The sequence below is a fragment of the Dipodomys merriami genome, unplaced genomic scaffold (assembly GCF_024711535.1).
Source record: "Dipodomys merriami isolate MVZ:Mamm:240054 unplaced genomic scaffold, mDipMer1.0.p SCAF_6, whole genome shotgun sequence".
NCBI lineage: Eukaryota > Metazoa > Chordata > Mammalia > Rodentia > Heteromyidae > Dipodomys > Dipodomys merriami.
Genome location: NW_027206179.1, coordinates 219,371 through 242,128, shown reverse-complemented (window position 1 = coordinate 242,128; position 22,758 = coordinate 219,371). Strand labels below are relative to the sequence as shown.

General features: G+C 57.6%; 1 protein-coding gene across 3 annotated transcripts; it reads left to right on the top strand.

Moving 5' to 3' along the window:
• Positions 1–134: 134 nt before the first annotated feature.
• Prkaca (protein kinase cAMP-activated catalytic subunit alpha) lies at positions 135–22,758 on the top strand. Of its 3 annotated transcripts, none has more exons than XM_070002141.1 (10): positions 135–389; positions 10,147–10,208; positions 10,676–10,804; positions 15,928–16,026; positions 16,716–16,798; positions 19,422–19,548; positions 19,631–19,726; positions 19,815–19,937; positions 21,781–21,945; positions 22,132–22,758. In XM_070002141.1, the coding sequence occupies exons 1-10, from the start codon at positions 344–346 to the stop codon at positions 22,255–22,257; spliced, it is 1,056 nt and encodes a 351-aa protein (XP_069858242.1). In that variant the 5' UTR covers positions 135–343; the 3' UTR covers positions 22,258–22,758. The 3 variants fall into 3 exon arrangements, with proteins under 3 accessions (XP_069858242.1, XP_069858243.1, XP_069858244.1); XM_070002142.1 differs by lacking the exon at positions 135–389 and adding an exon at positions 4,738–4,823; XM_070002143.1 differs by lacking the exon at positions 135–389 and adding an exon at positions 5,102–5,126.

Sequence of the window (22,758 nt, the reverse complement as noted above, 5' to 3'; positions counted from 1 at the left end):
CTCGGTGCACGTCACGGAGCCAGAAGCCAATGGCGATTCGGGAGGGTTTGGCGAAACCAATAGGCGGCAGCGAAACACCGTCGATCATGGGGGCCTGGACCAATGAGCGGCGGGCTGCGGGGGCGTCACGGACAGAAGCAAAGGACTTGGACTGAGGTTCCCGGGCGAGCAGGCGCGGAGAGACGCGGGAAGCAGGGGCTGGGCGGGGGTCGCGGCGCCGCAGCCAGCGCAGCCAGCCCGAGGGGCCGCCGCCTCCGCCGCCCAGCGCGCTCCGGGGTCGCCGGCCGCCGCTAGCACCCGCCGCAGCGCCGCTCCGGGACCGGCCGCGGCCGCCGCCACTGCGATGGGCAACGCCGCCGCCGCCAAGAAGGGCAGCGAGCAGGAGAGCGGTGAGTGCGCGCCGTGACCCCGCCGCCGCCCCGCGCGCCGGCCCCCGCCTGTCCATCACCGCGGCCCCTCCCCCGCCGGCCCCCGGGCCGCCGGCTCCCACCGCGTCCGAGGCCGGGGTCCCGGGCCCACGAAGCAGCTTGCCCCCACCCCGCCCGGGGGCCCTAGGCCAAAAGACCGCGCCCCCCCTCCCCCAGCTGTCACCGAGAGCCCGGCTCGGAGCGCCGCGGGGCCCGCGTGGGGCCTGTCACCGCCGCCGCCCCTCTCCCGGACCCGCTCCCCAGACCCTCACCCCCGCCTCTCCCGTCTCTGCCGCTGCCCCGAGCTCCTTCCATTCTAAGGTGCTTGCAGGGGGCGGGGGAGGTCTGTCTCCTCCAGGCAGACACGGGCCGGTGGGGACCACACCCCTCCCCCATTCAGCTCCCCCCCATCTTCCTCCTGCCCTTCCCCTGTTCACCTACTCCGCCCCGCCCCCCCTCAGCAGACCCCAGAGCACTTGCAGCACTGCCTTTCCCTTGGGGTGTCACTTGGCATGGGGGACTGGCGCTCGCTGGGCCCCGCTGCCCCTCATCCTGTCACTCCCTGTCTCCGTTAGTTCTCCCCTTGTCCGTGTGCCTGTCTCTGCCCGGGCTGGGGTAGCAGACTGTGGAGTGCAGGTGGGTATTCACTGGGGGCTCTATCTTGGTTTAGGGGTGGGGGCAGTGGCACAGTCCCCCCCTCCCATCTCCTGCCCTGTGGGGAGCTCTGGGTTCCAGGGAGGGCTCCTCCATAGATGGTTGCCTCTTAGCTCATTGAGCTGTCGTTCACCCAGTCCTGAGGGTTTTTGCACCCACTCCTGGCCCCCCTGGGTGGGGACAGAGTGGGAATAGATAGGTTGGTTGGGCTGTGACTAAGATGATCAGAATGAGGACTTGTGCCAGTGGCTTCTGCCTGTAATCCAAGCTACTCAGGAAGCTATGATCTGAGGATCACGGTTCAAAGCCAGCCCCGGCAAGAAAGTCTATAGGAGAGTCTTTTCTACCATTACCTAGCAAAAAGCTGGAAGTAGAGTTGTGGTTCAAGTGAAAGATCACCAGCCTTGAGCAGAAAAAGCTCAGGGGCAGTGCTCAGGCCCCAGGACTGGCAGGCACGAGTGCGCGAGCGCGTGCGCACGCGCACACGCGCACACACACACACACACACACACACGTGGTGTGGTGGCAGCAAGAAGAGGAATAGGTGGCACATAGTAATTCTCTTTACCAGGGGACAGATGGATTTTGACATTTACCCAGGGCTCACCCAGCGGGCGATGTGTAAACCCCCTCCACCCCCCACCCCAGGCACCCAAGCATGCTGGCCTTTCCCAGCCAGAGACAGAACATGATTCTGCCTTGGGAATGATCTTCAGAAATGGCCTGTGTCCCCTCCCTAATTCCTTGAGCTCTGAAGTTGTCCCAGCTGAGGGACAGTCCTGCCCCCCCCTCCAAAGTCCTCCGATCTGAAGAAGGGCCGTGCCCAGCCTTGCTTTTTTTTTTTTTTTTAATGAACAGTTCTTGGTTCTCAAATGCCAGCATCTCAGACTTAACCCAGAATGTCCCTTCCCAGAAAAATCAGGAAAAAAAAAATAAATGAAAAAAGAAAAAGAGAACTTTTATTCCCACGTGGAATTCGAGCTGCAGAATTGTAAAAGTTGCAGAGTGGCCTCAAGTGTGTCGGGGGGGGGGGGGGGGCGGGCAGGGGCGCAGGCTTTAGTTGAACGCTTGATGACAGAAGAGCAGGTGGGTTGAGTCCAAAACAGCCCCGGGGCTGAGCTTGGAGAGACTAGTGGGAAAGTGGGGGGGGGGGCAGGGGAACCCAGCCCCCCAGCAGGTGAGGCAGCTCTGTGTAGCAGTGGCTCTGATGAAAGTTGGGGAGATGACATAGTCTTGAAAAACCTTTAGGCATATCACACACAGGCGGTGGAGAAGGGTGGGGGTGGGGCAGGATGGAAAGCAGCACGGAGAAAAAGATCCCAAGAAAGAGATCAGAGGCACCGGAAGGAACTGCTAATTCTCTGGAGATGAAATAGTGCTACTATTTATTGGGCCTTTAAGGCTGGGGCCAGGCTCAATGGTCTCCGTAGATAAATGTGCTCTGATGATTTTCATGCGGGGCTATTTCAAATGAACCACTCAGTTTGACGTAGGTGACATCTCAGAGGCAGGATTCACATCCATCTCCATCCACCAGCAAACTTCCTGGACCCTAAAATTTCCCAGCTCAGACTTTGATTTTTCTTACTTTCTTTTCTTTTGGTCGGTTATGGGTCTTGAACTCAAGTTCTGGGCGCTGTCCCTCAGCTCTTCAGCTTAAGGCCAGCACTCCACCACTTGAGCTACAGCACCACTTCTGGTTTTCTGATGGTTCATTGGAGATAAGAGTCTCATGGACTCCGCTGCCCAGGTTGTCTGTGAACCGTGATCCTCAGATCTCAGGCACCTGAGTAGCTAGGATTACAATGTGAGCCACAGTGCCTGGCTTGGATTTTTATTTTGTTTTATTTTTGTATTGCTTCTGGGGCTTGAACTCAGGGCCTGGAACACTGTGCAAACTTTGTTTTTTGTGCTCAAGGTTAGTGCTCTTACCACTTTGAGCCACAGTAACATTTCTAGCTTTTTGGTAGTAAATTGGAGATAAGATTCTCATGGAATTTCCTGCAGGCTGGCTTGCAGCTATGATTCTCAGCTCTCAGACTCCTGAGTGACTACTATTCTAGGCTTGAGCCATGGATCCCCCCCCCCAAAAAAAAAAAAAAGTTGGGCACAGTGATACACACCTGTAATCCCAGCACCGGGGTGTCTGAGACAGGAGGTTTTAAAGTTTGAAGCCAGTGCTGGTATATAGATCAGTGGCAAAGTGCTTACCTAGCAAGTACATCGTCCTGGGTTCAAACCCCAGTACCAAAAAAGAAAAGACAAAAAAAGAAAAAATGAAGTTAAGGAAAAGAAAACCAGAGTTTGAATCCAGCCTGGGCTACACAGTAAGTAGCAAGACCTGTCTGTAGTAATAATCATAAATTAATTAAGATTTTTCTTTCTTCTTGTGCCAGCACTGGGACTTGAACTCAGGTCCTTGAACTCGTGCTTGGCTTTTTCACTCAAGGCTTTTTCACTCTATCACTCAAGCCACAGCTCCACTTTGGGCTTTTTGCTGATTGAGATAATACTGGTGGCTCATGCCTGTAATCCTGGCTACTCAGGAGGCTGAGGTCTGAGTGTTGCTGTTCAAAGCCAGCCCTGGTAGTAAAGCCAGTGAACCTCTTATCTCTAATAAACTAACAAAAACACCCAAAATAAAGCTGTGGCTCGAGTGGTAGAGCACTAGCCTTGTGCACCAAAGCTCAATGATAGCATCCAGGCCCAGAGTTCAAGCCCCAGGACCAACACACACACACACACAGAAGTCTCAATGATTTCCTGCCTGGGCTGGCTTTGAACTGTGATCCTCAGATCTCAGCCTCCTGAGTAGCTAAGATGACAGGCGTGAGCCACTGGTAGAATTTTGGTGAATTTTGGTTTAGAGGTCTTAAGCAATATTGTAAATGAAACATGGGATTGCTACGCCTGTTAGATTCTTGTTGGTGCAGAGTAAAATAGACTCTTCCTAGATAAATTGAATGGAGCAAGATAGAACTCTCTCTTTTCATACCCCAGGGTGAGCAAAGGGGCAGGGGGGGGGGGGGCGTCAGTAGCCAAGCCAGCCTGTGGCAGGCACCTGCCTTTCACCTCCCACATGCCAGGGTTCATGCCAGTGTCCCCCCACCCCCACCCAGCACTCCCGGGCTCCCCCAAAATAACAGAGGCATTGAGGGGGCACAGTAGTTCTGGGGTGGGGGGGTGGAGATGGAGCCCCTGGCTCTGGCCAGGCTGGAGCAATTGGGAGTAGCCAGCAGCCCCAGGAGACTTCCCCGGACCGACAGCCAAGTGGGGCTCAGGTCCCGGCTGGCACTGGCTAAAGACACCCCTGGGAGTTGGCCCATCTGAGAAGAGGCAGAGTGGAGTGAGGTCCTCAGCCCATCCAGGCACTGGGGGGGGGGCTGGATGGGAGAGAACTGTTGTTGCCCTCCAACCTGCTACAGAGGCTTCGGAGGGTCAAACCTCATGCCCAGCCCTGGCTGGCAGTTGTACGGGTAGCCGGGAGGGCCTTGCGCCCAGCCGGGCCATCCAAAGTGTTGAGGGTCCTGACTGGTGTTCCCCTGTACCCATTGGCCAGCAGGTTGAGTTTTTATTCTTGGTGTCCCCTCCTCCCCCTGCTCCCCCTGCTGCACCTCCCTGGAACTCCCTGGCTCCCCCTGCAGCCAGGGCTCCGGGGCTGGGCAGCCAGGCTGGTGCCACAGGTCTTCTGAGCCTTGCCAGCCACCGTAGTCCGGGTGCCCTATGAGCAAGACTGAGTGATGGCTTCCAGCTCCTACGATGGTGAGGCTGAGCCCTGTTGCTATAGCAACTTCGCAGGCACTCTCGGCCCCTGGAGTCAGGGAGGGGCTGCAGAAAAGGTTTGGGGGGGCAGGTAGAGGGGAGGCGCCCGTGGGCCTCCGCTGGCCCTGGGAGCCCTCTCTCTCCTGACCCCCCTGGGGCTGGGAGGTCTGGGAAGGGTGAGTGGAGGGGGTGGGTGGCCCGGGGCCCCCAGTCCGGGCTCAGTCCCCACAGAGGCAGGGGGGTGCCCCAGCCACTGGTGAGATTCAACTCAGAGTGAAGATCGGGGCCTGCTCTGATGGAGAGGTAGGCCGGCAGTGTTGGGGACCCACCCTGCCCGCGGACAGTGGGGCGCTGTCCACTCCAGTGTTTGGGTCCCCATCAGGCTAGAAGGGGGTCCGGCCCAGAAGAGGGGTTCCACACAACCCTGGAGAAACTGGGCACCGCAAGCTAGGTCTGCCTGCCCCTGGACCCCCGTCTCGGCCAGGCTGTGGGGGACAGAGGTCCAAGGCTGCTGTGGGGGGCGGGACTCCCCAAGGTGGGCATGGTCAGACCCCCCCCTTGATGGAATCCAGTGCCCCCTGCTGGGCCCCAGATATCTTAGGGGTGTCTAGGGTTCCCAGACTCGGGTGGAGGCCAGTGGCACCCAAGTGTCAGGTACAGTGGGCAGCAGACTGCCCAGGCCACTTCTGGTGGACAGGGGTGGGGGTGGGGGACACCCGTGGCGAGGGAGGCCGCGCCTGCCTCTCCCCTTCTTTGGAGTTCTAGAAAGGACGGGGGAGATAGTCCGGGAGGCCTCCCCGCCCCCGCCTGGGTTGAGCCATTCCTTCATTTCCGGTCTGGACTTTCAGGGCCGAGCTCAGGGCCAGGCGCAGGGCAAGGTTTGACAGAGGCCAAGGACAGCCGAGCCGGGCTCCCCTCCGCTCCCCCTCGCAGGTCCCCACCCCAGGACCAGATGCGCCCGCGTGGGGCGGGGAGGAGCGGGGTCGGGGCTCCGGGGAAGGGGAGCCGTCAGGGTGGTTCTCCTCACTGGACCCCATCCCCAGCCTTTCTCTCCAGCTGCTCCTCCAGATAATTAATGAGCTTTGGGGGTGTTTGACCCTCCTCCCCAGCAAGCCTCTGGCTGGTGCCTGAGCCTGGGTCTCCAGTCCGTCCCCGGTGCCCTGGGGACGCGGCGCTGGGCGCTTGGACACAGCCAGCCATGCCCGTGGAGGCTAGAGCCCCGAAGAGGAAGTACTTGAATGCCAGGCCCTGCCCTGGGGCAGCTAGGATGGCTGGCCAGAGGGGAGCCCACTCTGTCCCCCATGATCTTCTCCTCCCCACCCCCAGCCAAGGGGGGCAGCGTAGAGCAGGTAGACCAGATACCTTTATCAGTTGACGTAGTTCTTTTCTTTCTTTTTTTCTTTTTTTTTATCCAGTTCTGGGTCTTGAACTCAGGGCCTGGACACTGTCCCTGAGCTTCTTTTGATCAAGGCTAGCGCTCTACCCCTTGAGCCACAGCGCCATGTCCGGCTTTTGCTGTGGATGTGGTGCTGAGGAATCGAACCCAGGGCTTCCTGCATGCGAGGCGAGCGCTGAGCCAGCTTCCCAGCTGGAGCAGGTGGAGCCGGTGCCTTTAAATGCTTCCGTGGCAACCAGCCGCCGTCCCGGGAGGCTTCCTGCTCCATCTCCGGGCGGGCAGCGCCCTAGGCTGCCTGGGATGGATCTGGGGTCCGGAGGCCACCAGGGGGGGGACTCGGACCTCTCCTTCCAGTGCTGGCTGCAGCTCCTGCTCTGGGCGCACCTGGCCCTCCGTCTCTTGTTCTACCTGCGCCGCCACGCCCTCCCGGGGCCCAAACAGCCACCAGCACCCTGAGTGTCCCTAGCCGGGGAGCGGGGGAGGGGGCCACTGGGCCTCAGAGACCCCACCCCCACGCCCCTCCGACGCCCCGAGGGACAGGAAGGAGAGGTGAGTGCCAGCCGTGGGCAGTGACGCTGGGGAGGCCACACGCAGCCCTTCCCGCGCTCTGCTCTCCGGCTGGGGCCGCCCCAGGGAGCGCAGCATGGAGGCACAGGGCCAGGCCTCTCTCTGCCGCCCCGTATGGGGGTGGGAAGGGAGCCCCAGAGCAGGGGGGGACTTCCAAGACAGCAGGTGTCACGGATGCTCCCCTGGGGGAAGTGTGGGAGCCGTGGGTTCCTCGGGCTCAGCGCAGTCATGTGGCCACGGGGGAGGGGGGAGGGGGGAGCCACCCACCGCCTGGCCTCTGCCCCCACCACGCCGGGTCCCCCTTTTGCAGCCATTGCCCTTCTAGTCCCATGCAGGCCGCGTCGCACGCATCTGGCTCGGGCCAGGCACGGCGGGGGGGTGGGGGAGGGGGGGAGGGGAGGGGGGGTGAAGCAGACAGCCAGGCAGGTAAAAGTGGGGGTGTGCCGGGACCTGGGGGGGCCTGAGGGGTTCATGGGCTGCCGGGCCACTGGGCGTGTAAGCAGTGCCAGGCCGAGAGGCCGTGGGGGCGCCCAGCCTGCGCGCCGAGGCCGAAGCGTCTGGCCATGCCCGGTGCCGGTGCTGCCGCCTGCCATCCTGACTTTCAGATGAGTTCGAGGCCATCCTGGGCTGCGTAGCAAAAACTGGTCTCTCAAAAATAGAAAAGGAGGGGCTGGGAGGGTGGCTCAGTGGTAGAGTGCTCCCCTTGAGCTGAAGAGCTGAGGGACAGCGCCCAGGCCCAGAGTTCAAGCCCCACAACCACCGACAAAAACAAAAAGCCTGGAGCCAGTAGCTACTCAGGAGGCTGAGGTATAAGGATCCAGGTTCAAAGCTAGGTCAGGCAGGAAACTGAGATTTTTAACCAGCCAAAAGCTGGAAGTAGAACTGTGGCTCACATGGTAGAGCACCAGCTCTGAGTAAAAACACTGACAGTGCCCAGGCCCTGATTTCTTTTTTTTTTTTTTTTTTCCAGTTCTAGATCTTGAACTCAGGGCCTAGGGACTGTCCCTTTTGCTCAAGGCTAGCACTCTACCCCTTGAGCCACAGTGCCACATCTGGCTTTATCTGTGGATGTGGTACTGAGGAATCGAACCCAGGGCTTTGTGCCTGTGTGGCAAGCACTCTACTACTGAGCCACCTTCCCAGCCCTCAGGCCCTGATTTCTTCAAGCCCCAGGACTGGCACCAAAAATAAAGCCAGGAGCCCTATAATCCTATGCTCAGGAGACCGAGACCAGGGGATTGCAGTTCAAAGCCAGCCTGGGCAGGAAACTTCCAGAGACTCATATCTCCAATGAACCACCAGAAAACCAGAAGCAATGCTGTGGCTTGAACTGGCAGAGCACTAGCCTTGAGCAAAAAAGCTAGAGACAGCGCTCAGGCTCTGAGTTCAAGACTCATGACTGACCAAAAACTTAGCCCAGAAGGCTGGGCCTCAGAGCAGTGCCCACACTGTGGTGTAGCTGCAGGATGTGTCCGTGATGCAGAATCCACCAGGCTGCAGTTAAGACAAGCTCTCAGGCCCCGGAGAGTGGCCAGGGGCCAATCCCCGACACCGCAAGACAATGAAATGAAATACAGAGTAGATTGGCACACTCAGCTGGGCATGGTAATACACACCTGTAGTCCCAGCCACTGCGGCCCCGTTCAAGACCAGCCTGGGCAACCCAGTGAGACCTCAAAAAGACAAATGAGGGGCTGGGCAGGAGGCTCAGTGATAGAGTGCTTGCCTTGCATGCATGAGGCCCTGGGTTCAATTCCTCAGCACCACATATGCAGAAAAAGTTGGAAGTGGCGCTGTGGCTCAAGTGGTAGAGCTATGGCCTTGAGCTGAAGAGCTGAGGGACGGCACCCAGGCCAAGGGTTCAGGCCCCATGATGGACAAAAATTAAAAAGAAAGACAAATGACTACCAGGGACTGGTAGCACACCCCTGTAATTCCAGCCACTCAGAAGGCTGAGATCTTTGGATCATGGTTCCAAGCCAGCCTGGGCAGGAGAGGCTGTGAGTCGCTTATCTCCAGTTCACCACCACAAAACGGGAAGTGGAGTTATGACTCCGAGTCGTAGAGCACTAGCCTTGAACACAGAAGCTCAGGGACAGTGCCAGGCCCTGAGTTCAAGCCCCACGATCTAACCACCGCCTCCCCCAAGAAAAAGAGGCCAATGAGGTGTCTGGGAAGCAGATGGAAAAGGCGCCGCACGCAGCTCAGCTGCAGCGTCGGGAGCCGCCCCTCAGCTTTTTTGCTCCAGGCTGGTTTTGTACCATTTAAGCCACAGCTCCACTTCAGCTTTTTGCTGGTTAACGGGAAATAAAAGCCTCAGGAACTTTCCTGCCCAGGCCAACTTCGAACCTCCATCCGCCAGCCTCAGGATACGTATGTAGGAGTGACCCGCTCCGCTGTGAAATATTTTAACAGTTACAAGTGAAGTGCTGAGCGGGCATTTCACTGGCACGGCGCCCCTTTGCCAGCCCCGGTGCCCTTGGCTGCCCCTCCGTCCATCTGCACAGAGAAGGAACACTGAGGCCCAGAGAGGCCAGGCGATTGGCTCAAGGTCACACAGCTGGTCAGGGCCAGGCCTGGATCTCAGCCCCCAGCCACGCTGCCTATCGGTCCCGTGGCCCCTGGCGCCCACTTCCTGCCTCAGTTTCCCGAGTTGCAAGGCAGATGAAAGTGGAGGACAGGAGCCCCAGGTCTGCCAGCCAAGCTTCCAGGGTGGCCCAGGGGCCGGAGGCCTTGAGCTTCTGTGGCGCCGCAGGGCGGTGGGCACCGGGGCCAGCTCTGGATCAGGGCCCAAGTGGCCAGCTGAGAAGAGGCCTGGGGCCCGCTGAGGGCCACGGTGACAGCTGAGACCCCCCCCCCCCCCGAAGGGCGCGTGAGCCCCGCGGCCTCCACCCTGGGCTGGGCCTCTCCAGAGAAGGGGCTGGAGCTGCTGCCAGATCTAAGGCTATAAATACCCCTGCTGGCCTGGGGCTGGGCCCGGGAATGTGGCTCAGAACTGGGCCTGGTGGGGGTGGGCTGGCTGCCTCGCTCAGTCCCCTGGGAGTGACCCCTAAGTCTCCTGGGACTCCGCTTTGGATGATCAGCAAGTGGGACCCCCCCCATCTCCTAACAAGGAGATACCCAGGTCCCAGCCCCTTTGTCAAGATTGTCTCTCCCCCCCCAACCCCTGAACCCCTCCCCCAAGTTTCTGATAGGCTCAGCCAGGGTCCCCCAAAGACACTGGGTAACGGTCAGGCTCGGGGTCCAGGCAGCTGCACCCTAACTCAACACCAAAGTGGAAAAAGGTAGACGTCTCCCGCCCCGCTTGGTGGGGCGGGCCACGCCCATCCCAACCCTCTCCTCTTCTCTCTTGCTTTCCAGTGAAAGAGTTCTTAGCCAAAGCCAAAGAAGATTTCCTTAAAAAATGGGAAAACCCCGCCCAGGTGAGTGCCCCCCGGCTCCCCCAGCACCCTGGCCACACAACCAAAACTACGTCAGCCACGGGCAGTGGCCGTGGGAGGGGGGGTCACCAGTTCCAAGCCAGCCTGGGTTGCTTAGCATCTCAAAAAGACGAATGAATGAATGAATGAATGAAAATCAAGGACCCCATGTAGGCTCCTAGGCCTGATCCCATGTCTTCCTCCTATGTCCAGAATGACTCCCTGGACCCCCCCCTCCTGCAGCCGGCACCCCCCCCCCCCAGCCCTTCCAACCGAATACCCCCCCCCCCTGCAGCTGCCAGCAGCTCCCGGGCCCCAGGCCAGGGCCGGATCTGTCCCCTGCCACCCTCCTGGAGGAATGCGCCCGGGTCTCCACCCGCTGCCCAGAGCCCCCTCTGCTGGTGGCACCGGACAGGCCCTACACCCCCGGGCATGGGCGGAAGTGACTGACCCCACCTCTCCCTCCCCAGAACACAGCCCATTTGGATCAGTTCGACCGGATCAAGACCCTGGGCACAGGCTCGTTCGGGCGGGTGATGCTAGTGAAGCACAAAGAGACCGGGAACCACTACGCCATGAAGATCCTCGACAAACAGAAGGTGAGCGGCCCGGGCCCCCAGCACCAGCCGGGCCCGCCATGCCCACTCGGCTCCCATGTTCTAGAAAGATCGAAAAGTCAGCCCTAGGCTGACTGTCCTCTGAGCTGGGTATTGGGGGTACAACTCCCCGCCTGTAGCAGGCCCCGCCTCTGGTCCTCAGGATTGAAGGGGAAAAAAATTAGTTCAATCACATCCATGTCTTGTCTGTTAAGAAAGTTAAGCCCGGTGCTGGCAGCTTACGCCTGTCATCCTAGCTACTCAGGAGGCTGAGATCTAAGGATCACGGTTCAAAGCCAGCCCAGGCAGGAACAATCAGAGTCTCTTCAATTAAGTATCACAAGACAGAGGGAAGCAGAGCTGTGGCTCAAGTAGTAGCACTCCACCTTTCAGTGGAAAAAGCCCAGGGACAGTGAACTGTCCCTGAGCTCAGCCCCAGGACTAGTCAGAAATGGAGCTGTGGCTCAAGTGATGGAGCACTAGCCTTGAAAAGGAAAAAAAAAAAAAAAAAAGCCGAGTGTCAGTGGCTCATGCCTGTAATCCCAGCTACTCAGGAGACAGATCGGAAGATTGCAGTTCAAAGCCAGCCTAGGCAGAAAAGTCTATGAGACTCTTTTCTTTTTTTTTTTTTTTTTGTCAGTCGTGGGGCTTGAACTCTGGGCCTGGGCGCTGCCCCTCAGCTCTTCAGCTCAAGATGAGTGCTCTACCGTTTGAGTCACAGCACCACTTCTGGCTTTCTCTGCTTATGTGGTGCTGAGGAATCGAACCCAGGGCCTCAGGCAGGTGAGGCGAGCACTCTACCACTGAGCCACCTTCCCAGCCCAGTGAGACTCTTACCTCCAATTAATCGCCAATAAATCTGGAAGTGGCGCTGTGGCCCAAGTGGTAGAGTGCTAGTCTTGAGAAAAGACGCCCAGGCCCTGAGTTCAAGCCTTAGGACCTGTACTAAAAAAAGAAAATGAAAAGGCATGCAAGCAAGCAACGTGAGCCTGCCAATGCAGCTTTGGGCAGAGTCCTTGCCCAGGTATACAAGAACCAAGGGGTCCCCAACCCCTCAGTCCACAGGAAGATGTAGGGGGCCTTCTAGATGAACACCTCCTTTTTTTTTTTTTTTTTTTTTTGTCCGTCGTGGGGCTTGAACTCTGGGCCTGGGCGCTGTCCCTCAGCTCTTCAGCTCAAGGAAAGGGTTCTACTGCTTGAGCCACAGCACCACTTCCAGTTTTCTAGCTTTATTGCAGATAAGAATCTCACGGAGGGGCTGGGAAGGTGGCTCAGTGGTAGAGCGCTTGCCTTGCATGCATGAGACCTTGGGTTCGATTCCCCAGCACCACATAAGCAAAAAGAAAAAAACCAGAAGTGGTGCTGTGGCTTAAGTGGTAGAGCACTAGCCTTGAGCTGAAGAGCTGAGGGACAGCGCCCAGGTCCAGAGTTCAGGCCCCATGACTGGACCCAAAAAAAAAAAAAAAAAAGAATCTCACAGACTTTACTGCCCAGGCTGGCTTTGAACCATGATCCTCAGATCTCGGCCTCCTGAGTAGCTAGGATGACAGGCGTGAGCCACCGGCGCTTGGCTACCTCCTTTGTTTTTCTTTTGCCGGTCCTGGGATCCTGGGACTTGAACTCAGGGCCTGGCACTGTCCCTGTGCTTCTTGCTCAATGCTAGCGCTCTACCACTTGAGCCACAGCTCCACTTCCAGCTTTTTCTGCTTATGTGGTGCTGAGGAATCCAACCCAGGACTCCGCATGTGAGGCAAGCCCGCCACCACGGAGCCACCTTCCCAGCCCCACACCTCCTCCTTTATGTGAAGAACTTTGGCACTTGCACCTGTGAGAGCCTGCAGGGAGGTTCCTGGAGACCCATGCATACCAAGGAACACCTGTAATGCCCAAGCCGCTAGAAGGTGCCAGACCAGAGGCCCTGGCTGCCACACAGCAGCCACCGCTCAGGATTGGGGGGGCGGGGCACACTGTAGCTGGAGGCTTCCAAGAGGAGGCTGTGTGTGTAAGGGACATTCTTTTTTTTTTTAATCAGTCCTGGGGCTTGAACTCAGGGCCTGGGCGCTGTCCCTGAGCTCTTTGGCTCAAGGCGAGCGCTCTACCACTTGAGCCACAGCACCACTGCTGGTTTTCTGGTAGTTGATTGGAGATAAGACCTGCCTGGACTGTCTTCAAACCACAATCCTCAGATCTCAGCCTCCTGAGTAGCTGGGATCACAGGTGTGAGCCACCGACGCCCAGTTTAGAATAGACATTCTTTCCATAAAGAGTTCTGAAATCTGACTGCACCAGGGTGTCATTGTGACACAAGTCAGGAGGAGTTCTTTGTGTGTATACCAACACACCCTTGAGCATGCATGCATGCATGCATGCGTTGCTGGAGGTCAAATACTGACACAGACCTCCCCTCAGCCCAACAGAACTGATTCCAACTTTTCAAGACACCCCATCAAGGTGTCAAAATGGTACCCTCCTCCCCCCAAAAAACACATGAAATTCTTTTCCTTTTCTTTTTTTTCCTTTTTGACAGTAGATACTAGAACTTGCACTGGCCTGAGCTTTCTCCCGCCCAACCAGTGCTTTACCACTTGATCCATGCCTCAAGCTCAGCTTTTTGTTGTATCATTGGAGATGGAGTCTCAGAGATTTACCTTGCTGGGTTGCTTCAGGCCTTGATTTCAGCCTTGAGTAGCTAGGGTTACAGGCATGAACTGCCAGAACCCAACTTTGTTTGTTTTTTGTGATGCTGAGAAATACAAGCTAAGCAAGGTGCTGCCACCGTTTCCACTCAGCCCTTAAAAACTCAGTTTAGCCATAGATTTATTTATTATTTATCTATTTATTTGTTTTGCCAGTGCTGGGGCTTGAACCCAAGGCCTGGGCACTGTTCATGAGCCTCTTTGTGCTCAAGGCTAGCACTCTACCCAGAGCCACAGGACCACTTCCAGCTGTTTCTGAGTAGTTCATTGGCAATAAGAATCTCACCCAGCCAGGGTGCCAGTGGCTCACACCTATAATCCTAGCTTCTCAGGAAGCTGAGATCTGAGGATCACAGCTCAAAGACTCTTCACTCCAATGAACCACCAGAAAACCAGAAGTGGCGCTGTGGCTCAAGTGGTAGAGCGCTCGCCTTGAGCTGAAGAGCTGAGGGACAGTGCCCAGGCCCAGAGTTCAAGCCCCAAGACCAACCCGGAAAAAAAAAAAAATCTCACTGACTTTCCTGCCCGGGCTAGCTTCAAACCATGATCCTCAGCTCTCAGCCTCCTGAGCAGCTAGGATCATAGGCATGAGCTACTGATGCCTGACAGGCCAAATAGTTTTAATTTACTTTTATGTACTTTTTTGTAGTACTGGGGTTTGAACTCAAGGCCCTGACTTGCTTGGGCTGACACTCTACCACTTGAGCCATGCTCCAGCCCCGGTTTTTGCTGGATACCTGAGGTGGGTTTTGCAAGCCAAGTTAGCCTCACATTTCAATCCTTCCACAGCCTCCAGAGCAGCTAGGATTACAAGAGTGAACCAACACCTAGCTTTTATTTTTATTTTGGCCATACTGGGCTTTGGACTCCAGTCCTGTATTTGTTTGGTCAGACACTCTACTTGTTTTGTTTTGTTTTGTGTCTGTCCTGGGGCTTGAACTCTGGGCCTGGGCACTTCTGGCTTTTTCTGCTTATGTGGTGCTGAGGAATAGAACCCAGGGCCTCTGGCAGGCAAGGCAAGTGCTCTACCACTGAGCCGCCTTCCCAGCCCCTCAGCTGGAGTTTTTCAATTAAGAATGGGTACTATAGTCGTCAGTACCAAAGTTAAAGTTTTAGGTTCTTTTTTTTTTTTTGGTCGGTCGTGGGGCTTGAACTCTGGGCCTGGGCGCTGTCCCTCAGCTCTTCAGCTCAAGGTGAAGGCCCATGACCGGACCCCCCCAAAAAAAAAAGTCTCAAAGGCGGGTCACAGGAGGCTCCCACCTGTCATCCTCGCTACTGTGAGGAGGCTGAGATCTGAGGATCAAAGTTCAAAGCCAGCCCATGAGACTCATCTCCAGTGAACCACCAGAAAAGCAGAAGTGGCACTTTGACTGAACATGGTGGAGCACTTGCCTTGAGCTGAAGAGCTCAGGGACAGCGCCCAAGCCGTGAGTTCAAGCCCCACAACCACCAACAACACCAAAAAAATCATTCAGAGAGCCTGGCAGTGTGACTTTTTTTTTTTTGTCGGTCGTGGGGCTTGAACTCTGGGCCTGGGCGCTGTCCCTCAGCTCTTCAGCTCAAGGTGAGCGCTCTACCACTTGAGCTACAGCGCCACTTCCGGTTTTTCTGGTGGTTTTTTGGAGATAGGAGTCTCACGGTCTCTCCTGCCCGGGCTGGCTTTGAACCGCGATCTTCAGATCTCAGCCTCCTGAGTAGCTAGGATGACAGGCGTGAGCCACCAGCGCCCGGCTCTGGCCGTGTGACTTTGTGTTGCGGGAATACTTCGAGGGCCTGACTTTCATCTCCAGCACCACCCCCAACTCCCTTCTCCAGAATAAAGGAAAAAGCCCAGTAACAATTTTCACCTTTTTTTCTTTTTATGCTGGCCCTGGGGCTTGAACTCAAGAGCCTGGGTGCTGTCTCTGAGCTTCTTTTTGCTCAAGGCTAGACTACTTGAGCCATAATGCCACTTCCAGCTTTTGCTGTGTATGTGGTACTGAGGAATGGAACCCAGGGCTTCATGCATGCTAGGCGAGCACTCCACCACTAAGCCACCTTCCCAGCCCTCTGAGCTGCGTTTGCTCAAGGCAAGTGCTCTGCCACTTGAGCCACACCTGCACTGCTGGCTTTTTCGGTGGTTCGTAAGTCACAAGGACTGGCTTTGACCGCTGATCCTCAGATCTCAGCCCCCTGGGATGACCAGGTGTGAGCTGCTCACCCAGCTACCCACAAGCCCTTGGGGCAGGCCTGTCTCTTTTCCACCTTTGCTCTTTCCTCCAGGAAGCCTTCAGTGACTGCCGGTGACGGACGTGGGGAGGTGACCCACGCCCTCCTCCGCAGCCACGTGGGGAGGGGGAGGGGGAGGGGCAGCCCAGGCTTTGTGACTGCAGGATCTGGTGTCCCCAGTGGGGGCGCCCCTCTCAGGCCCCTCCTCTCCGTGCCCCCCAGGTGGTGAAGCTGAAACAGATCGAGCACACCCTCAATGAGAAGCGGATACTGCAAGCCGTCAACTTCCCATTCCTGGTCAAGCTTGAGTTCTCCTTCAAGGTGGGGGCCGCGGCCAGGCCTGGGGGCCCCGGTCTCCAGCGCCATCTGCTGCCAGGCCCGGGCGAGCTCTGCAGGAGAGAGGGCTAGCTGGGCTTCTTTTTTGATCAATCACTGGTCTTGAACTCTGAGCCTAGGCGCTGTCCCTCAGCTCAAGGCGAGCGCTCTACCACTTGAGCCACAGCACCACTTTTGGGTTTCTGGTGGCTCATGGGAGATCAGAGTCTCACAGCCTTTCCTGCCCTGGTTGGCTTTGATCCATGATCCTCAGATCTCAGCCTCCCACCGAGTAGCTAGGATGACAGCGGGAGGCTTCGGCGCCCGGCTTTTCCCGTTGTGTTTGAGATGAAGGTGTTAGCCTACAGCCTGGCCTGTAAACTCTGGCTGAGCCTGCCTCAGCCCTTCCCTGTGCTGGGATTACAGGTGTGCACCAACTCACCCAGCGTATTTTCCTTTGGGGCCCCACAGATCCTGTGGCTTTACCATGGCCACAGCTTGCAGCTGACAGTAACCCCACGAGCCTTCCTCGGGCCCCTGCCAATTCCTCAGGTCCCCTCTGAGCTGGACCCCATCCGCACCCCGTGTACAGTGGGCCACGCAGTGCCCACCCGCCCTGTAGCCTCCAAGGCCTTCAGGGGGCCTGGGGCCAGGGACCCCGACCCCGGTATCACCTCCCATCCCCTGTCCCGCAGGACAACACGAACTTGTACATGGTCATGGAGTATGTGCCTGGCGGGGAGATGTTCTCGCACTTACGGCGGATCGGCAGGTTCAGGTAAGCGGCTGGGCCTGCACCCCAACACCGCCAGGCCCCCAGGGAGGCACCCGGGAACTCCACTGCCGTGGCCCCAGGGTTTGCTCATCCCTGTGCTGAGGAATCTGCCATGCTTGTACCCCCAGAACCACACAGGCAGATCAAGACAGTACCCTAAGCATTGACTTTAGGGGACTGGGCCTGGGGGCAGAACCCCAGCAGCACAGAAGGAGAATGGTGGCATTCCACCTGAGCCACGCCCCCTCAGGCCCCTCCCTTTTTATGTTGCCCATCCTGGGGCTTGAACTCAGGGCCTGGGCACTGCCCCTGAGCCGCTTTGTGCTTAAGGCCAGCGCTCTACCACTGGAGCTCCACTTGCAGCTATTTCCCAAGTCATTTATTGGAGATCAGAGTCTCACAGACTCCCTGCCCCGACCCACATCAACCTGAGATGCTCCCATCTCAGCCTCCTGAGTAGCTGGGATGCAGGCGGGAGCCTCCAGCCCCTGCGCCTCCTCTAGCCTTTTCTTGGGTCTTGAGCTTTTTACTCTGGCTGCTCCGGGACCCCGAGCCTCCTGCTTATGTTCCTGCTGAGGTCTGGTGACAGACAGCTACCACCCTGCTCAGCTACTTCACTGGTTGAGATGAGGTCTTAAGAAAACTTGGGCACCGGTGGCTCAAGCCTGTCTTCCTATCGGCTCAGGAGGCTGACAGCTGAGGATCCCAGTTCAACGCCAGCCCAGGCAGGAAAAGTCCGTGAGACTCTTATCTCCAATAAACCACCAGAAAACCAGAAATGGCCCTATGGCTCAAGTGGTAGTCCTCACCTTGAGCTGAAGAGCACAGGGACAGCACCCAGGCCCAGAGTTCAAGCCTCACAACTGACAAAAAAAAGAGACAGACAGAGAGACCTTGGCCTCATACTGCAATTCTCCTGATGGCAGCCTCTCAAGTAGCTGAGATCACAGGGCGGAGCCACTGCGCGCAGCTGCTTTATTTTTCCTATGGAGCCTTGCGGTGTTGCCTGGACCAGCCTGAACCCCCGCCACAGGCCCGAGCACGCGCTGCAGCTGCGCATGTCCCCATGCCCAGGATGCTTTCTATTGCTTTTTTGACCTTGGTGGTGGTGGTGGTGGTTGTGGTCGTGGGGCTTGAACTCTGGGCCTGGCGCTGTCCCTCAGCTCTTCAGCTCAAGGCGAGCGCTCTACCACTTGAGCTACAGCACCACTTCCCATTCTCTGAGTAGTTCATTGGAGATAAAGAGTCTCAAGGCCTGGCGGTGGCTCACACCTGTCATCCTGGCTACTCAGGAGGCTGAGATCTGGGATCACGGTTCAAAGCCAGCCCGGGCAGTAAAGTCTGCGAGGCTCTTATCTCCAATAAAACCACTAGAAAACTGGAAGTGGCGCTGTGGCTCAAGCGGTAGAGCACTCACCTTAAGCTGAAGAGCTGAGGGACAGCAACCAAGCCCAGAGTTCAAGCTCCACAACCGACCAAAAAAAAAAAAAAGTCTCAAAGACTTTCCTGCCTGGGCTGGCTTTGAACCTTGATCCTCAGCTCTCAGCCTCCTGAGTAGCTGGGATGACAGCAGGAGCCACCGGCGCCCAGCTGTTTTTTTTTATCTCAGTTCCCCCGGGCTGATAAGATTGATCTCCCCTCCTCCATTGCCCAAGTAAACGGGACTCAAGATGTGCTACTCTGGGCCCAGGAAAAAAAATCAGTCTGCAGTTTACTGTGGCTCAAGTGGTAGAGCGCTGGCCTGGAGCTGAAGAGCTGAGGGACAGCGCCCAGGCCCAGAGTTCAAGGCCCACGACCGACGACAACAACAACAACAAAGAATTATTCATTTATTTGAGCAGTTGTAGGCTTTCAACTCAGAGCTGTGAGTCTGCTGGGCAGGTGCTCAGCTACTTGAGTCATGCCTCCAATCATCTAGTATTTTTTTATTTGGTAGCTATGATAATCGACAGTGATCTTCCGTATTCCCTTCCGTCCTCTGAAGTCCTTGTTTTGATTTGGTTGTTGTTAGTGTAGTTGACTGTTTTGTGTCAGTATTGGGGCTTGAATTCTGGGCCTGGAGATTGTCCCTGAGCTATTTTGCTCTATTTTACTCTGCTTGAGCCAAGGCTCCAGTTCAGTTGCTTTTTTGTTTTTGTTTGTTAACTGGAGATAAAGAGTCACGAGGACTTTTCTGCCTAGGCTGGCTTCAAACCTCAATCCTGGGGTCTCAGCTTTTGAGTGGCTTGAATGACAGGCATGAGCCGCCTGGCCCTGAGACAGGGTCTAAGGTGCCCCCCCCCCCAGGCTGGCTTTGATCCTGAGATCCTCCTGCCTCAGCTTCCTGCATAGCTGGGATTATATGCATGACCCACGTTGCCTGGCTTCATGTTCTATTTTGAGATGAGGTACTCAGGTCTTGCTGTGTTGCCCAGGCTGACCTCACACACCCAGGCCCAAGTCATCCTCCAGCCTCACCTCCCAAGTTGCTGGGACTACAGGTGTGAACCACCGTGCCCTGGCTCTGAATCCACTTGGGAACTAGGCTGGAGGTGTCTTCCTCTGCAAGCGGCCAGGTGAGCCTGCTTGCCTAGCCACAAAGGAGCGTGGCTGCCCCTGACCCCCTCCCCCGCCTTGCCCCCCACAGCGAGCCCCACGCCCGCTTCTACGCGGCCCAGATCGTCCTGACCTTCGAGTATCTGCACTCGCTGGACCTCATCTACCGGGACCTGAAGCCAGAGAACCTCCTCATCGACCAGCAGGGCTACATTCAGGTGCCCACCCAGCCCATCCCGCAGGGGGGCGCCCTGGGGGGCCCTGCCCCGCCCAGCCACCCCCCCCTTCTTGTGCCCACAGGTGACAGACTTCGGCTTTGCCAAGCGTGTGAAAGGCCGTACCTGGACCTTGTGTGGGACCCCCGAATACTTGGCCCCCGAGATAATCCTGAGTAAAGTAGGCGCGCCCCCTCTTCCCCTGCCCGCCCGCCCTCCCTCCCCCGAGGCCCATGCCTCCCCCATCACCCGCCACACATCTCATCCAGGGCTACAACAAGGCGGTGGACTGGTGGGCGCTCGGGGTCCTCATCTACGAAATGGCCGCGGGGTACCCACCCTTCTTCGCTGACCAGCCCATCCAGATCTACGAGAAGATCGTCTCTGGGAAGGTGAGGCTGGGGGCACCCCCACACCCGCACCACCCCCCCCCCAGCCGCAGGCAGAAGCATCGTGAAGTGGCTCCCGCCGGGCTGCCCGGCCCCGGCCGTCCTCTGCCAGGGTCCCATTCCCTGCTCCGGGCAGAGCCTTCCCGTGGCCCCGCCCAGGCCTGAGGGGTGCTGCCCCCCCAGGGAGAGGATGGGGAAGGGGGCAACCCCACAGGGAGGGGGTGCAGGGAGGCCAAGACCTCCCCCCTCCCCCCCCCCACACACATACACACATATATATACACACATACACATTTATATACACGCATATACACGCATACACATATATACACACATACACATACACACATATATATATACACACATACACACACATACACATATATATACACACATATATATACACACATATACACGCATACACACACATATATATATACACACATATACACGCATACACACACATATATATATACACATACACGCATACACATATATACACACATACACACATACATATACGTATACACACATATACACATGCACGCCCGCACACACACAGCGTGCACCCCCACCCCGGCCCCGCCACCCCACTGGCCTTGAAACTGGGAACAAAGTTGGCCCGCCCCTCTGAGCCTCCTCTTGGCTTGTGGGAAGAAGTCGCGGGGCACTGCTGGGGGCGGGGGCCGTCGCCAGGCCGAGCAGGGGGCCAGAGGGTGGTGGCCCCCGCCAAAAGAAAAGTGTGGGAGAAGCGGGGTGGGGGGAGTGGGGGGGTGAGCACAGAGGCCGCTTTGTAGCCTCCTCCCTCCCCCGCCTGCTATCTGCTGCACACCCCACTGGGTGGCTGCCATGCGCAGGCCCAGAGAGGTGAAGGGCCGAGGCCAAGGCCACACAGCGCTGGAGGCCAAGCAAGGACTTGCAGGCAGAGGACGCTGTGCGAGGCCGTGGGACCCCAGATTCCAGAAGAACTGAGCTGCGCAGAGGCGGGGGGGGGGGGGGGGGGGGACGGGGAGGAGGGAGGCGGGGAGGGTGTTCAAAAGCAGCCAGGAATGGAAGGTCCAAGCCTGAGGCTGCCTCCCTCCCCCACCGTGCCTGGGTGGCCAGGCCACCCAACCCTTGTTTTCCTCCTTGCTGAGACTCAACACCTGCCTAACAGCACTGGTCCTCAACAGTCTCCCCGGACCTCCAAAGTCACAGGAAAGGCCCCACAGCTGCCTTCCGCGGGCGCTTTGATCTGTACGGTAGCGTCTCACTTCCCGCCACGCTCTGGACCTTCTGCCAATCCCCTTCCCACAAAATGGGGATGATGTCACCGTGACATCACCGTGCCCTGTGCCGGGTGGGAAGAGGGGGCTCTGGAACATTCCTTTGGAGTACGAGCCTCGCCAATCTAAATCTCCCAAGTCGCTGGGATTCTTGGCCCAGTCACCAGCACCAGCCAGAACAGGCCAGACTTTTTTTCTGGTGGTGGTGGTTTTGTCTGGGGTTCCGGCCTTCGAGCTCTGGGACCTGCGTGTGCCTGGCTGACCCTCTACCACTCAAGCCTCGCCCCCCATCCAGCTTTCCTTGTTTGATTTTAGTAATTCAGATGGGAGTCGTGAACTTCCTTCCTGGGGGTCTTCGGGTCTCAGCCTCTTTGTTTTGGTCCGTCATGGGGCTTGAACTCTGGGCCTGGTGGGCGCTGTCCCTGCACTCTTCAGCCTGGGCTGGCTTTGAACTGTGACCCTCACATCTCTGCCTCCTGAGTCGCCAGGATGAGCGGCGGGAGCCGTGGGCGCCCGGGGCTGCGCGCAGGCCTGTCCCCGGAGCGGGGGCCCAGCACCCCATGCATCTGTGCCCCCTCCAGGTGCGGTTCCCGTCCCACTTCAGCTCAGACCTGAAGGACCTGCTGCGCAACCTGCTGCAGGTGGACCTCACCAAGCGCTTCGGGAACCTCAAGAACGGGGTCAACGACATCAAGAACCACAAGTGGTTCGCCACCACCGACTGGATCGCCATCTACCAGAGGAAGGTGGGCCCCCCAGCGCCCCAGGCAGAGCAGCCCTGGGGTTACCTGGCCATCCGCCGTGTCCCTGTCCCAAGGCCACGACCAGACCGGCGGCGCCCAGGCCGGCGGTGCCCAGGCCGGCGGCCATTTACACTTTTTGTGGTGCCGCCAGCTCTCTGAGCCCCCTTCCGTCTTCTGGTCCCTCTCCAGGTAGAAGCCCCCTTCATACCAAAGTTCAAAGGCGCTGGGGACACGAGTAACTTCGACGACTATGAGGAGGAAGAGATCCGGATCTCCATCAATGAGAAGTGTGGCAAGGAGTTTTCTGAGTTTTAGGGGTGTGCCTGTACCCCCAGGGGTTCTCTTTTTCTTTCTTTTTTTTTCTTTGGTGGGGGGGTGGGAGGATTGGATTGAACAGCCAGAAGCCCCCAGAGTTCCTTGCATCTAACTTCACCCCCCCCCACCTGGCCCTTCAGGGTTGGGGGAGCACGGGGGTCATTCAGATGGATGGAAACACCAGCTGCACCCCCTTCCCTTGGCCCCCCTGCCCCCCCTGCCCCTCTTCAGCCCACTTCTGCCTGTTCCACATGAGTTTCTCAGCCCCAGTACACCCCCTCGTCTTGCTGGTGTGTCCGAGGGCAGGATGAGGAGAGGGGACCCCAACTTTCCTCCAGCCCCCACCCCCACCCCCACCCCAGTACAAGGATGAACGGATAGACTGGAAAGCCAACCTTCCCTTCCCAGCAGTCCTGCGGGAGGAAAGACTTGAGGACCGTGTTCAGTGGGCTGCTGGCTAGAATTGAAAGGAAAAGGAAAAAATTAAAATCTATTAAGTTC